Below are 16,920 nucleotides of genomic sequence, written 5' to 3' on the forward strand. Positions count from 1 at the left end.
GCTATGGACCCTGCAAAAACATCAATGATGGAAGAAAGGCGATGGGTAAGGCTGGCAGTCAATCGGTGTCATTGGTAGGTACCCGCTGTCAGTGCTGCCTCCTGGATACTGCTGGACTCCACCCCTTCTGCCGTGTGCCAGCTGCTGTCCTGTCGGCCTTGCCTGTTTCTTGGCCTCTAGGATAGCCCATCTCTAATCAACCTACCAAACAGCCGCCAGAGATATCTTCCTAAGATGCAAATTGCATTGTATACCTTTGCTATTGAAAACCACGCAGCACATGCGTAGCTCCCCACCGGTTCCATGCATAGGACCAAACCCTATTTGCGTGACACATAGGCCTTGACTCAGCACGCCTCCCACCCACCCCCACCTTAACTCCATTTCCTTCTCCACCAGAAAAATTCAGGTCATGTTCTGGGGCTTCGCTGAAATATTGCCTCTCAGATGACATTGTGCCTCACTGCAGTGCTGGCCGCATTCCTATGGCAGCCGTTACTGGATTGTGTGTTTCTGGGCATTTGCCACCTGCTGTGGGCCAGGGGCGCCCTGTGAAGCCAAGCACTTGGTATATCTAGTGGAAGGCTGGCTGAAGCTCAGTCAGCAAGGAGCTAACTCTTAACAAGGTGTGGGGGTCGGAGGGGCCCAGGTCTCACTCTGGCATCTTCAGCATCAATACCAAGTGCTCAGGTTTGGCCAGCCTAAATGTGGCCATGGATGTGAGAACCTCCAGATGACTTTACTGAATTAATTGTTTAGTCATCCATCTTCCTGGATAGATATTAAAGTCTATGAGTGTCCCATCAAGTTCTATGAGCCATTTTATTCCCAGTCCCTGCAAGGCACCTAGAGAACATGTGTAGAATGAGTAAAAGCGTGACGACATCTGCCCTTGGCCGGCACTTTTCACAGGCCTCAGTTGAAACCTCAGCTCTGTCACTGAGCAACTGAGCTGCCTGGGGCGAGTCACTCAGCCTGGGCCTTTGTTTCCCCTGCAAAATAGGCTAAGAATCTGCTTGTTAAAGGGACTAAAAGGCAATGTTTATAACACTTACAGCAATACCCGGGACACAGAAAATGCTTTGTATGTTGCTAAATAGAAATGGAGTTGGAGGAGCCAGCGCTGTGGTATAGTAGGTGCCAGCATCCCTTATGGGCACTGGTTCAAGTCCCGGCTGCTCCTCTTCTGATCCAGCTCCCTGCTATGGCCTGGGAAAGCAGTAGAAGATGGCCCCAGTGCTTGGGCCCCTGCACCCATGTGGGAGACCTGGAAGAGGCTCCTGGTTCCTGGCTTCGGATCAGCTCAGGTCCAGCTATTGTAGCCATTTGGGGACGGAACCAGCAGATGGAAGACCCTTCTCTCTGTGTGTAACCAAGCCTCTCAAATAAATTAATAAATCTTTATAAATAAATGGAGTTGCAGGTGTGGACCAGTTTGTCTTTGATTTGTATTTTTTAAAAAAAGGTTTATTTATTTATATGAAAGGCAGAGTTACAGACAGATGGAGAGAGAGAGAGAGAGAGAGAGAGGGAGGGAGATCTTCCATTCACAGGTTTACTCCCCAGATGGCCACAATGGCTGGAGCTGGGCCAATCCAAAGCCAGGAGTCAGGAGCTTCCTCCAGGTCCCCAATATGGGTGCAGGGGCCCAAGGACTTGGGCCATTTTCTGTTGCTTTCCCAGGTGCACCAGCAGGGAGCTGGATTGGAAGTGGAGCAGCTGGGAATCGAACTGGTACCCACATGGGGTGCCAGCACTGCAGGTGCGGCTTTACCCACCATGCCACAGCACTGGTCTCTTTTGCTTTGTTTTCTACTCTTAGCCCCCCTCTGACACTGACCTCTGCCATCAGCTCATATCCGACCCTCCTCTCCTAGACCAAGCGCCTAATGATTCCCACACATTCTAGAAGGGTTCGTGCCTCTAGACCTGGGCACATGCTGCTCTCTGCATGGAAGACTTTCCCACCCTGTGCCCTGTTTACCCTTCATATTCAGCTCGACTCCACTTCTAGACTCCTTCCTGGACTCACAGAGATGAGCAGCCCCTGCCTCCACTGGGCCTCCATGTCAGCCATCTACAGGCATTGTCTCAGCTCTCCCCACTGTACCAGACTCCTTATGAACAGGTGTATTTTTTATCTATCTCAACACACCCCACACACACCTAGCATAATTCTTGCCACACTGTGGACAGTAAAGATGTTTGCTAAATGAATGGATAGACATATGAAATGCATTAATTATTTCACCTTAACCACTTCTATAACACAGTAGAACCTTATGTCAGATTTCATGAGACAGGAAAACTGGCCACAGTTGCCTGGGAATGAACCAAGCCTAGTTGCTTTTCTTCCAGTTGCGAAAGGAAAATTCACTTCTTATAACCAGATAGACAGCAAGCTTCTAACTTATGCACAATAATAGAAAGGCTTTAAAAAAAAAAAAAAAAGAAACCTGGGGACATTCTTGGGGCCCAGTGCTTACAGAATCCAGGTCCTTGATTCTGGCATGGGACGGGGTCCTCAGGGACAGCAGAGCTTGGAGGGAAACACGGAGGCCACATCTCACTGGCTGAGAAGAGATGTGGCTCCACCCCCCTGGCTCCACCCCCGCTGGGCTATGTGGCCAAGACAGCGCCCTGCCTCCATGTGGGGCGACCTCTGCAAAACGCAGGGCTTGGACTGGTAAGGTTTCTTCTGACTGGGAAAGTTTCTACTCTGAGACGGCTGGTGGAGACGGAGGTTGAAGGGGAGTGGAATTGACTTGGGGGGAAGTGAGGCAACATCTCTCAGTGTTCAGCAGACAGCATGCATAGGATCAGCATGAACAGAATCTCTTTCATCCCCACCTCAGCATTTTGGAAGACGAAGAGATACAGGCTCTGGGAGCTTAGCGGGCTCTCGCAGTCCACCCAGGCCTCACTGTATAGAGAGGTCAGTGACTGACCTGTGGTCACTTGAGAAAATGTCAATCTCCTAGCTGCTGGGTCAGCTCCTTCCCTCCCCTCCGGCTCACCCCTCCCACTGACACCTGCAGGGCTCCAGTCTGGGGAGCCAGACCTGGACTCGGAGCCCACCGCGGGGATGCGCAATGCCACTGTCACCAGTAAGTAAGGAATGAGCCAGCTCAGCCCATCCTTTGGTCGAGGAAGAGCTGGGTCTTTTCCATAAGGGGCAACCAGTGAGCAGAGAACCCTCGGGGACACGCCGCAGTCACACTACCCTCTTCCTGTGCCATTGCTGTTCTCACAGCTGCCAACCCCCAAACAAGCAGATGGGAGTGCAGAAGTGCCCCAACACGTTATATTCACATGTGCCTATTACATGCACACACACAGCCCCAACATGTTATGTTCACGTGTGCCTATGTACATGCACACACAGCCCCAACACATTATGTTCACGTGTGCCTATGTACATGCACACATCCAACACGTTATGTTCATGTGTGCCTATGTACATGCACACACACAGCCCCAACATGTTATGTTCACGTGTGCCTATGTACATGCACACACAGCCCCAACACATTATGTTCACGCGTGCCTATTACATGCACACACAGCCCCAACATGTTATATTCACGTGTGCCTATGTACATGCACACACAGCCCCAACATGTTATATTCACGTGTGCCTATGTACATGCACACACAGCCCCAACATGTTATATTCACGTGTGCCTATGTACATGCACACACAGCCCCAACATGTTATGTTCACTTGTGCCTATGTACATGCACACACAGCCCCAACATGTTATATTCACGTGTGCCTATGTACATACACACACAGCCCCAACATGTTATGTTCACTTGTGCCTATGTACATGCACACACAGCCCCAACACATTATGTTCACGCGTGCCTATTACATGCACACACACAGCCCCAACATGTTATGTTCGCGTGTGCCTATTACATGCACACACACAGCCCTAACACATTATGTTCACGTGTGCCTATGTACATACACACACACAGCCCCAACACATTATGTTCACGTGTGCCTATTACATGCACACACACAGCCCCAACATGTTATGTTCACGTGTGCCTATGCACACACAGCCCCAACACACTATGTTCACGTGTGCCTATTACATGCACACACACAGCCCCAACATGTTATGTTCACGTGTGCCTATGCACACACACAGCCCCAACACACTATGTTTACTTGTGCCTATGTACATGCACACACATTATATTCACGTGTGCATATGTACACGCACACGTCCAACACGTTATGTTCACGTGTGCCTATGTACATGCACACACAGCCCCAACATGTTATGTTCACGTGTGCCTATGTACATGCACACACAGCCCCAACATGTTATGTTCACGTGTGCCTATGTACATGCACACACAGCCCCAACACGTTATGTTCACATGTGCCTATGTACATGCACACACACAGCCCCAACACATTATGTTCACGTGTGCCTATGTACATGCACACACACACAGCCCCAACACATTATGTTCACGTGTGCCTATTACATGCACACACACAGCCCCAACATGTTATGTTCACGTGTGCCTATGCACACACACAGCCCCAACACACTATGTTCACTTGTGCCTATGTACATGCACACACATTATATTCACGTGTGCATATGTACACGCACACGTCCAACACGTTATGTTCACGTGTGCCTATGTACATGCACACACACAGCCCCAACACATTATGTTCACGTGTACCTATGTACATGCACACACACACAGCCCCAACACATTATGTTCACGTGTGTCTATTACATGCACACACACAGCCCCAACATGTTATGTTCATGTGTGCCTATGCACACACACAGCCCCAACACACTAGGTTCACTTGTGCCTATGTACATGCACACACATTATATTCACGTGTGCATATGTACACGCACACGTCCAACACGTTATGTTCACGTGTGCCCATGTACATGCACATGTCCAACACGTTATGTTCATGTGTGCCTATGTACATGCACACACAGCCCCAACACATTATATTCACGTGTGCCCATGTACATGCACATGTCCAACACGTTATGTTCACGTGTGCCTATGCACATGCACACACACACACACACGGCCACACCGGCCAGCACAGGCTCACAGAGTCTCCCTCGGCTAACTCGGGCAGTCGGAGCTGCTGCTTCACCGCTGCTGTCCAAGCCTGCTATGCTGGTAGTGCTGGGAGCCCAGAAGAGCCCAGGGCCTACCAGAAGCTGGACACCGTGATCACTGCCCTCTAGGGAGAACAGGCGGTTGAGCAGAGAGCGAAGGGTAAGGACAGGTCGGCTGAGAGCCTGTGTGTGCATGTGTGTACACGTGTGTGCGTGTGTGTGCATGTATGCACGTGTGTAGGTGGAAGGCCCAGGAGAGGAAAAGAGGCCACGAGGGAGGCACGGGGAAGAGATGGAGACACACCCCCTCGGGTCGCGCCCTCTCTGTCTTCCCTTCTACTCCGGGAGACTTCCTTCAGGCCCAGGTGTGACAGAAGCCTTGTGATGGTGGCACTCCCCCCAACACACCCCACAGCCCATTTGAAAAGCTACGGCAGCAGGGTCCCCATCAGTCACCCTGCGGGATCCTGGTCTCCCTCGCTTCCCTACTCTCCTCTCTGCCGCCCATTGCCCAGGGCTGGTCTCGCTGGGGCCCTCCCCGCCGCCGAGCGCGGAGGTGTCTGCGCCTTTAAAGCGGCGGCCCCCGGCCGGGTTATTGTCTCGCCTCGCAGCCAATCGCCGGAGCCGTTGGGGGCGGGGTCCCGGCCTCCCGATTGGCCGCCGCGCGCCCCGCCCGCCCGGGATCCCGGGAGCTGTCCGGCCGCCGCGGTGCTGATCCCGCCGCCGCCCACGGGCCGCGAGCCGCACCGAGGGGCACTATGAGCGGGGGCGTCTACGGCGGAGGTGAGCCGGTCCCGGGCCTCCGGGGCCTCGCGCGCAGCCCTGCGCCCCGTACCCGCGCCGCCCAAGCTCGGGGCACCCCGGGGCCTGTCACCTCGGCGCTCAAGCGAGTCCGACCCCAGGTTTGGGTCCCGTGCCACCCCTACTTTCCCGGGACGCCCCAGGCGCGCCGGGCCCAGCCTCTCCACTACCCTTCTCCGTCCCTGGCTCCGTCCTTCCCAGCCCGGAGAGTGGCCTGAACAAGGCCACCGGCTAGGAGGGAACTCTGGCGGCTTGACCCCCACTCCAGGGCCCCCTCTCGGACCGTGGCTCTGCCCTGTCCCCCTTCCTCTCCGACCTGTCCGCGAGGACAGAGTTTGGGGGAGGTCTCCTCACCTGCCCGTCTCCCCGCACAGATGAGGTGGGGGCGCTGGTCTTTGACATTGGCTCCTTCTCGGTCCGCGCCGGGTATGCTGGGGAGGACTGTCCCAAGGTGAGCCTTTCAGATCCCTCCCCAAATCCTCTCCAGGCTCGCCACTAACCCAGGGCTCTCCCAGCTGAGCAGATGTGGGAAAACAGTCAGGGGCGGGCTGAGGACCCTGCCCTGGGACTGAACGGGCAACCGGGTGATCTTCCTTTCTCTGCCCATGCTGCCCCCTCCCACCCAGGCTGACTTCCCCACCACGGTGGGGCTGCTGGCCGCGGAGGAGGGGGGCGGGCTGGAGCTGGAGGGGGAGAAAGAGAAGAAGGGGAAGATCTTCCACATTGACACCAATGCCCTGCACGTGCCTCGGGATGGAGCGGAGGTCATGTCGCCCCTCAAGAACGGCATGAGTAAGGCCCCCCCCCCGACCCTGAGTCAGACCAGGAGCCCACTCCCCGCCCGTGGGACTCTGTCTCACAGCCACAGAGTCCTCCTCACAACTGCCCAAGTCCCAGGGACCTCCTCAGAGCCCCCTGCAGCTGCCTGGTTCCTAGCCCAGGAGCCCCAGATTCCCGGGAGTGGGGAAGGGGCTTTTCCTCTGGAGTTGAACTCCCCCTCCCCTGGGCTTGGCGTCCCTCCACGCTTCCTTTCCTGTCGCTGACCCCTCCCCGCCTCACCTGCGTCTTTCTGGCCCCAGTTGAGGACTGGGAGTGCTTCCGAGCCATCCTGGATCACACCTACAGCAAACATGTCAAGTCTGAGCCAAACCTGCACCCCGTGCTCATGTCAGAGGCCCCGGTGAGTGCCCTGGGCCCCCAGCACACCTGTCCCTTCTCAGACAGCCCTTCCAGCCTCGTCATCTTGGGCCACCTGTCTTCCTCTTTCTCTTCCTGCTCTATACGCTCCACTGCCCTTCTCCCCTCCAGTTCTTTTTTAATCCTTTAACTTGAAAATAGTTGTAGTACATAAGGTCGATTTGCTTTATAAAACATGTGAAGAAGAAACACTGCAATTCTTACCGCCTTCTTCCATTTCCCCTTTTCCAAATGCCATTGCTTTTCTCCCTGTTATCTTTTTTTTTTTTTTTTTTTTTTTGGTATTTCCTTCCATATCTCCCAATATCACACTTACATTGCTGTTTGCAGGTTTTCTATATTAGGCATCATCTATGAATTTCCTACTAGAAAAAAGAGCATCGAGTTCTCTCCTCCTCTAGCCTATATCACACATATTTCTCGTTCCCCACCTTTAAGTACGGTTCTGGCTTAGATTTTCTGAAAGATCAGTATTCACTATTTAGCCTCCTGTTACTATGTATGCTAATCAGGGCTGAGCTGGGGAATCAATGATCGCTTTTCTGTTTCTTGAGTGGCTTTAAACAATCTGATTTTAGCTCTCCTTTCACCTCCACATCCAGAGCCACCTGACAGTGCCCATTTCTGAGCTCTCTCAGGGTTCTGTGGCTCAGTACAGGTTGTTCCTGGCTTTTCCCAGTACTGCCTTGGGAGTCAGCATTTACAAATCTGTTAAGTCAGTTACTACTCGCCGATCTGACCCTTAACTTTCAAAGTTTTCTTGCTGGTTGCTCTTTTTTCTTTTATTTATTTATTATTTATTTATTTTTTTGACAGGCAGTGTTAGACAGTGAGAGAGACAGAGAGGAGAAAGGTCTTCCTTCCGTTGGTTCACCCTCCAATGGCCGCTGCGGCCGGCGCACCTCGCTGATCCGAAGCCAGGAGTCAGGTGCTTCTCCTGGTCTCCCATGGGGTGCAGGGCCCAAGGACCTGGGCCATCCTCCACTGCCTTCCCGGGCCATAGCAGAGAGCTGGACTGGAAGAGGAGCAACCGGGACAGAATCCGGTGCCCCGACCAGGACTAGAACCCAGTGTGCCAGCGCCACAGGCAGAGGATTAGCCTAGTGAGCCGCAGCACCGGCCGCTCTTTTCTTATTTTCACAACCTGAGGCGCTACTCTTTCTCAGGTGAAATTCACATGACATAAAATTCACCTTTTTAAGTCAACAATGGAGGGGCAGGCATTTGGCATGGTGGTTACGACGCCACTTGGGATGCCGGCATCCTACATCAGAGTACCTGGATGCAAGTCGCAGCTCTGCTTCTGATTCCGGCTTCCTGTTAGTGTGCACCCCTGGGAGGCAGCCAGTGATGACTCAATTATTTGGATCCCTGCCCCCCGTGTGGAAGACCTGGATTGAGTTCCTGGCTCCTGGCTTCAGCCTGGCCCAGTCTTGGATGTTGAAGGATTTGGGGGAGTAAATCAATGAATGGGAGCTCTGTCTGTCTCTCTCGCTCCATATTTCTGAGAAAAAAGCAATTCCATGACTTAAAAAAATTATTAATATAAAGAGAACAGATTTCATGGGTTTTTTTTTGTTTGTCTCCCATGCGGGTGCAGGGCCCAAGCACTTGGGCCATCCTCCACTGCTTTCCTGGGCCACAGCAGAGAGCTGGACTGGAAGAGGAGCAACCGAGACAAAATCCGGTGCCCCGACTAGGACTAGAACCCGGTGTGCTGGTGCCGCAGGCAGAGGATTAGCCTAGTGAGCTGTGGCGCTGGCTTCTTTTTTGTTTTTTAAAGATGTATTTATTGGGGCTGGCGCTATGGCACAACGAGTTAACACCCTGGTCTGAAGCACCAGGGGCATCCTATGTGGGTACCTGTTCGAGACCCGGCTGCTCCACTTTCGATCCAGCTCTCTGCTGTGCCCTGGGAAAGCAGTAGAAGATGGCCCAAGTCCTTGGGTCCCTGCACCCGATCTTAAAAAATATACATATTTATTTATTTACTTGAAAGACAGATATAGAGAGAAAGAGAGAGAAATCTTCCATCTGCTGGTTCACTCCATAAATGGCTGCATTGGCCAGGGCTGGGCCAGGCTGAAGCCAGGAGCCAGGAACTCTATCTGGGTCTCTCACAGGAGTGCAGGGGCTCAAGCACTTGGGCCATCCTCCACTGCTTTCCCAGGCATATTAGCAGGGAGCTGGATCAGAAGTGGAGCAGCCGGGACTTGAACCGGTGCCTATATGGGATACTGACACTGCAGGCTGAAGCCTAACCTAGGCCACAGCACTGGCCCCATCATCACCACTATCTAGTCAAAACATTTTCCTCGTCCCTAAAAGGAAACCCCTTCCCTTGAGATAGTTTTTCCCACTGCTCTGTAGCCTCCAGTCTGCTGTCTCTGGACAGATCCGTGCCAGCCCTTTCCTATAAAAGGAACCACATCATCTGTGACTTTGGGTGTTCAGATTCCCCCATTTAGCGTAATTCTTTTTAAAGTGCACCCAGCTTGCAGCGTGTGTCAGTGTGTCATTCCTTATTAAGGCTGACTACTAGGGAATCTACGACAGTTTATTTATCTTTCATCACTGGGGGCCATTTGGATCAATTCTATCTTTGGCTATCCGGGATAGTGCTGCTGTGAACATTCGTGTACAAGGAGCTGAGTACTTGTGTTTAGTTCTCCGGCACATATGACCCAGAGTAGAGTTGCTGGATCCTGTGGTAATTCAGTGTTCGCCTTTTTGGGTAACCACCAGCTGAACATTTTACATTCTCGCCAGCAGTGTGCCAGGGTTTCTGCGTCTCCACGTCCTTGCCAACACTTGCTGTCTTCTGGATTTTAGTTATCATCACTCTCTGGTGGGGGTGAAGTGGTACTCAATAGCCTATTGCATTTGCATTTGATTATAGTTTCCCTGGAGTCCCGCATCAGAATAAAATTAGATACGTGTATTCAATCTACCATTATTAACCCAGAAACCCTGGTCTGCTGCTTTGTTCCCTCTGAGGGGAGAGGGCTAGCCGGAGGTCTGGGAAGGGCCTGAGGGGAGTGTTGCCAGAAAAGAGCCCTTAGGCCACGGTGCAAGGACAATGACTCCAGACACAGCTCGGGCCAGAGCTTCTGGGTGATCTTGGGCAAGTCTCTGAGTTTTGTCTTCCTCAACTAAGTTTGTGCTGTGACCTCCAACATTCTTGACAGCTCTCACATTCTAAAGATCCGTGTGAACCAAGGCGCTTGATCTGTGTCCCCTGTCAGAGTTGTGTGTACATATGTGTGTGTGTGTTGATGTATGCGTACACGTATAGGAACATGTGCGTGTGTGTGTGAGAGAATGTGTGTGCACCCCCATGCACGGGTGTGGGTCTGTGCCTCTCCCTTGCTGACGCCTCCCATCCTGCACTTTCTCCCCAGTGGAATACTCGGGCCAAGAGGGAGAAGCTGACGGAGCTGATGTTCGAGCAGTACAACATTCCTGCCTTCTTCTTGTGCAAGACCGCCGTGCTGACCGCGTATCCTCCGGGTTGAGCTGCTCCGCCTGGGCGGAGGACCAGGGTGGGGTGTGTGGTGCCCTGAGCCGGGAGCTGGGCTGGCTCTCTGAAGATCAGTGAGCCAGGTGGACAGACGCCTCCCTTCACCCCATTGGTGCAGAAGGCCCAGCGGGCTGAGTGCATGGGGGGCAGATCAAGGATCTTTCCTCATTCCTTGCATCAAGCAGAGTAGAGAGAGAGAGTCGGACAAGTAGAAGGCCGGGGCTGGGGCTGGAGACAGGTAGGTGGGTATGACACGGGCGGGGTCCTTCCCAATCAGCCAATCAGCGTAAGACACGGGGGGGGTCCTTCCCAAGCAGCCAATCAGTGTAAGACACGGGGGGGGTGTTCCTTCTTAAACAGCCAATCAGCGTTGCCCTTTCTTCAGGGCCTGCCTTGCCTTGACCCCCACGCTAGGCTCTGGGGTGATAGGATCGCTTAAATTCAGGGCGCCGGTAGGACACAGAGCTAAGCATGAAGAGCTGGGAGTTCAGAAGGAAGAGAGGAAGGAGCTGTGATCCAGACAGGGAAGACGGGGCCTTAGAAGCCTTTCGCAGGAGTTGCGCCAGGGGGAGGGACTTGCAGACCGGTGGGCGGGACGCCGGGAGAGCAGGGAGCGACCAGGCCAGTTCTGAGTCCCAGCCCCGACTGGCTGCTGCAGTCTCTTTGACCCACCCGTCCCACACCAGCTTTGCAAATGGACGCTCCACGGGCCTTGTGCTGGACAGCGGGGCCACACACACCACGGCCATTCCAGTGCACGATGGCTACGTCCTGCAGCAAGGTGGGGGCTCGGCAGGGGCTGGGGGTGCCCTCGGGAGGACCAGGTCCTGACGCTGTTTCCTCTTCAGGCATCGTCAAGTCGCCCCTGGCCGGGGACTTCATTTCCATGCAGTGCCGGGAGCTCTTCCAGGAAATGGCCATCGACATCATCCCTCCATACATGATTGCAGCCAAGGTGGGGCCCCCAGGGGCCCGGAGTTGCCACCACAGAGTCCCGGGTGCTCACCCTATGCCCGTCAGACCCCTGACCCATGAGCTAGTAGGTAGAAAGCAGTAGGGCTCCCAGGAGACCTTGGATCCAGTTCCTCAATTTCCAGTCGAGGCATCCGTGCCCTGGCCAGGCTGAGGGACATGACTGAGATATTATGCAACCGGCCAGCTTGCAGAAGGACTGTGCCGTGGGATCTGGAGTCCAGTAGACCCAGGTGTGAGTTCTGCCTCTGTCTCTGAGCTGTGTGACGTCAGGAACGGTGTGGAAACTCCCTGAACCTCAGTGGAGAGGGCTCTGTGAGTGTCTGGTGATACAACATACACCTCACATGAAACACAGCCCAGGGAAAGGCCATTCCTGGAAGCTTCTGGTCTCCCATTGGCACCCACGCTGTGTGACCCTGTCCGTTCTCTCTCCTCTCCATCAGGGAAGGGTGAAGGACACCTCTCCGGGCCCGCAGAGCAAAGATCCCAAGCCAGCCAGCCTAGGAAGGCAGGTGTGGTCATCTGGGCTGGGCAAGCTTGGTCTGGGCTGGGGTGCTTAGAGGCTGTACCCCTACAGGAGCCTGTTCGAGAGGGCGCCCCCCCGAACTGGAAGAAGAAGGAGAAGCTACCTCAGGTCTCCAAGTCCTGGCACAACTACATGTGCAACGTGAGGCACTGGGGAGGGCCCCCTGAAACAGACCCCTCCCCAGAGGCTCTGCAGGGGGTTGGGGGTGGATGCTCGGGAGCCAAACCAGGTCTTCACCCCTCCCCGCTTCTCAGGAGGTGATCCAGGACTTCCAGGCCTCGGTGCTACAGGTCTCAGACTCCCCCTATGATGAGCAGTGAGTGGGGCTCGGAGCTGGGGGGGGGACGGAATTAGGGCTCAGGGGGCCCTCCCCCTGGGGCTTTTGTGAGCACCCCAAGCAGAGTCTTGCTCCTTCCCGGGCAGGGTGGCTGCACAGATGCCCACAGTGCACTACGAGATGCCCAATGGCTACAACACGGACTACGGTGCCGAGCGGCTCCGCATCCCCGAGGGCCTGTTTGACCCCTCCAACGTCAAGGTCGGGCTGACTGGCGGGCACTGGGGTAGTGGCCGGCCAGGGTCCCTGGACACTGCAAGAGGCTGAGAAGGACTACAGGGGTTGGGGGGAGGACAGAGGGCCCAAAGCCCAGGTCACCTTTGTCCACAGGGCCTGTCAGGGAACACTATGTTAGGCGTGGGCCACGTGGTGACCACCAGCATTGGCATGTGCGACATTGACATCCGCCCGGTGAGGATGGAGCCAGAGGCTGGGCAGAGGGGCCCGGGGTTCATGGGGAGGAGGGACGGGATGTTACCTGAAGGCTTACTCCTCTCTCCTGCTGTCAGGGCCTGTATGGCAGCGTCATCGTCACCGGCGGGAACACGCTGCTTCAGGGCTTCACTGACAGGCTCAATCGAGAGCTCTCCCAGAAGACCCCACCGGTAGGAGCCCACCCTTGACTGGCATCCTGGAATTCCTATCCTGGCTCCGCCCTCCGGGAACGCGGCTCTTCCTGGCCCCATCCCCAGCATCCAGTGCTCCGGCCACCAGAGCAGACCGCCTGCCCCTGTGGCTTCTCAGCCCCGCCCCGACCCCGCCCCTTTCCAGAACCTGGGTGTCTGCTTCCCCAGCCCCTTTGCCCCCACAGAGCATGCGACTGAAGCTCATCGCCAGCAACAGCACCATGGAGCGCAAGTTCAGCCCCTGGATTGGGGGCTCCATCTTGGCCTCACTGGTGAGAGGGAAGGGGCTTGGCATAGCGCTGAATGTGGGGGAGGGGCGCCCCGACTGCTCCTGCCGCCTCTGCCTGCCTCCACATTCACTCATTCAACAAACATTTATTTATTTTTTTTAAGATTTTACTTATTTGGGGCCGGCGCCATGGCTCAACAGGCTAATCCTCCGCCTAGCTGTGCTGGCACACCGGGTTCTAGTCCCGGTCGGGGTACCGGATTCTGTCCCGGTTGCCCCTCTTCCAGTCTAGCTCTCTGCTGTGGCCCGGGAAGGCAGTGGAGGATGGCCCAAATCCTTGGGCCCTGCACCCCATGGGAGACCAGGAGAAGCACCTGGCTCCTGCCTTTGGATCAGCACGGTGCGCCGGCCGCAGCACCCATTGGAGGGTGAACCAACGGCAAAGGAAGACCTTTCTCTCTGTCTCTCTCTCTCACTGTCCACTCTGCCTGTCAAAAAAAAAAAAAAAAAAAAAAAGATTTTACTTATTTGAGAGGTAGAGTTACAGAGAGAAGGAGAGACAGAGCCACAGGTCTTCCATCTATTGGTTCACTCCCCAGATGGCCGCCATGGCCAGAGCTGAGCCGATCTGAAGCCAGGAGCCAGGAACTTCTGGGTCTCCCACATGGATGCAGGGGCCCAAGCACTTGGTTTATCTTCAACTTCTTTCCCAGGCCATAGCAGAGAGCTGGATCGGAAGAGGAGCAGCCTGGACTTGAACCGGTGCCCATATGGGTTCTGGTGCTGGAGGCGGAGGCTTAGCCCACAATGCCACAGCGTGGGCCCCACATTTTTGGAGAGGGCAGTCAATGAGGACTACTCTACTAGGACACAATTCGGGGAGCAGGGGGAGCTAGAGTTGTTCGGAATGAGGCTGCAGTGAGGTGCCCACTGGGCCAAGTTAGCAGGAGGGAGACCCTGAAGGTTGGGGCAAGGGAGCGATGAGACATAGCAGGCCTGCCTGGTAGTTCTTGGGATCAGCTTGTAGTCTGGGGTCAGGGGGTCAAGGTTAGGGTACGGAAGTAATGTGACCATGCATGTCCTTCAGGGAAGACCACCAGACCTGAGACCTTGGGATCTAGAATCAAGGAGTTCTTGGAAGGTGGCTGGAGTCGTGGAGTGGGTATCTGGGGAGGGGGGTGCAGAGTAAGGGGCCGCTGGAGAAGGAGGCGGACAGGCAGGGTCTGGGGCCAGAGGTGGTGAGTGCAGTGTGGATCTGCTGCGGGGGCAGAGGCAGGACGTGGAGCAGGGAGCTGGCATGCAGTCTCCATCTGCAGGGCGCCAGCCACCCCAGAGGACAGCAGGGCCAGCCACTAGAAGGGGAACCCCAGAAAGACAGAAATGAGGCTCAGAAAAATTGCATCTGGCGGTCCACGCTTATCTAAAGGCTGGGGCAGGTCAAGCACATTACCGCAGGCCTAGGGTGTGCTTGTTCTAGACACACAGCCCGACAGTCCGCAGCTGCATGAGCAAGACCGTCTGCCACAGAGACCATCATCAGGAAGTGGCCACAAAGTGCGCAGGTGTTCCTTGGAGAATCTGGTGCAGGTCAGGGGTCATGAAGGGCCTCCAAGGAGCTGAGATGGGAAGAGGTGAAAAAGAAAGGGAGGGTGCCCAGACTGGGGGAGCCAAGCAAGGCCCCAGGCCAAGGACAGATGCAGTGGGTTCCGGGCTGCAGGGTGGATCGGAAGGAGGCAGAGGGCAAGCACAGCTCTGCTGTGAGGGGGGAGTGGCTCTCAGCGCTGGCATTGGGAGCTAATCGGTGAGTTCATGGACAGAATGTGGGTTGTTTGCAGGCAAGAGGTCCAGCCCGCTAGCTCTGGCAGGCGTAGGGCAGCACTGTCCAACAAGAACACGACGCAAGTCACATACGTGATCATACGTTTTCTAGTAACCTCAGTGATGGCTGGGAATTGGTTTTGGGACCCCTTGGATACCGAAATCCCTGGATGCTCAAGTCCCTTATATAAAATAGCTTCATATTGCCCAGAACCTCTGCAGATTCCCCTGTAAGCATTAAACCATCTCTAGCTTACTTACAATTCCTAATTTGATGTAAATGCTGTATCGACTGTTGTTATACTGTATCCCTTCAGAATCACAAGAAAAAGTCCTCTGTACTTGTTCAGTTCAGATGAAATGTTTTGAATCTGCTGGTACAGAACGGGCAGATATGGAGAGCCAAGACTACAAACAGCTGAAAATAGAGTATTTTTGAATTAGTGTGTGTAAAACACCATAATTTAACAAGCAATCAATATAAAAAATTCTTAGTGAGATTTTTTAAAAGAATTGTTTGTTTATTTATTTATTTGAAAGGCAAAGTTACAGAGAGGTAGAGGCAGAGAGAGAGACAGAGAGAGAGAGGACTTCCATACGCTGGTTCACTCCTCAGATGGCCCAATGCCCAGAGCTATACCCATCCAAAGCCAGGAGCCAGGAACCTCTTCAGCATCTCCCACGTGGGTGCAGGGACCCAAGGACTTGGGCCATCCTCCACTGCTTTCCTAGGTCATAGCAGAGAGCTGGATTGGAAGTGGAGCAGCCAGGACTTGAACTGGTGCCCATATGGGATGCTGGCGGTGCAGGAGGCGGCTTTACCCGCTATGCCACAGCGCCGGCCCCAAGCAAGATCTTTTACACCCTTTTTTCTGTACTCAGTCATCAAAACCCAGCATATTTTTCCCACTTGGAGCACATCTCAACCTGGACTGGCCACATTTCAGGTGCTCGTTAGCCACTCGATGCTGGTGGACAGCCCGGGGGCAGCCTGGGTGTAGGGGGTGAGAAAGGCCAGGGCAGCAGCAGGACTGGGTAGGCTCTGCAGGAAGATGGTGAAGTCCTGTATGAATATGAGGGCCGAGGGAGACTCAGGCAGAGATACTCAGGGCACAGGGACAAGAGATGGGGAGCCTGGGGGAGGGGTGAGGTAGGCCAGATGGCCCAAGAAGGGCCGTCCAGTGAACTGAGGAGACAAACAGGGACAGAAGTTGGGGACACACAGACGTGGAAGGGACAATCTCAACAGGGCTGGGGGTGTGGCAACAGAGCACCTGCCTCCTGGAAGTTAGGTGGTGTCTGGGTGGTGAGATGTAGGAAATGGGGGGAGGCCTGGATTTCCCCCTGATCCCCGTGCAGGAGTGGTGTGTGTGTAGGGTTAGGTGTTTGGTAAGAGCAGCCAGGAGCTCGGTAAATACTTGTGAATGAATGATTGAACGCTGAGGCGGGCATTCTCCTAACGGATACGGAAGAGAGGTGGAGAGGGATGTGGCCGGGAGGGGCAGGGGCTCAAGCGCGCAGCGGGGTGGGGTGGGGGGCGGCGCGTCCTGACCCTGTCCCCTCCCCTCCACCTAGGGCACTTTCCAGCAGATGTGGATCTCCAAACAGGAGTACGAGGAGGGCGGGAAGCAGTGCGTGGAGCGGAAGTGTCCCTGAGGGCGCCCCCTCTCCAGCCCCCTGCTGCGGACAGGGGCGCTCAGGAGCGGGGGCCGTCCCGGGGCCAGGCCTCCATGGAGCGAGCGCAGATCGAAGCCCTCCACCCCCTCCC

The 16,920-nt window shown here is 54.8% G+C and overlaps 1 protein-coding gene across 1 annotated transcript; it reads left to right on the top strand.

Moving 5' to 3' along the window:
• Positions 1–5,845: 5,845 nt before the first annotated feature.
• ACTL6B (actin like 6B) lies at positions 5,846–16,808 on the top strand. Its single transcript, XM_062180370.1, has 14 exons — positions 5,846–5,906; positions 6,299–6,375; positions 6,551–6,716; positions 7,004–7,104; positions 10,523–10,620; positions 11,328–11,422; positions 11,490–11,596; positions 12,194–12,283; positions 12,397–12,458; positions 12,566–12,680; positions 12,810–12,890; positions 12,989–13,084; positions 13,291–13,377; positions 16,728–16,808. Exons 1-14 carry the CDS (start codon positions 5,882–5,884, stop codon positions 16,806–16,808), a joined length of 1,281 nt encoding a protein of 426 aa, XP_062036354.1. The 5' UTR covers positions 5,846–5,881.
• Positions 16,809–16,920: the final 112 nt, after the last annotated feature.

Source organism: Lepus europaeus, chromosome 21, assembly GCF_033115175.1.
Source record: "Lepus europaeus isolate LE1 chromosome 21, mLepTim1.pri, whole genome shotgun sequence".
NCBI lineage: Eukaryota > Metazoa > Chordata > Mammalia > Lagomorpha > Leporidae > Lepus > Lepus europaeus.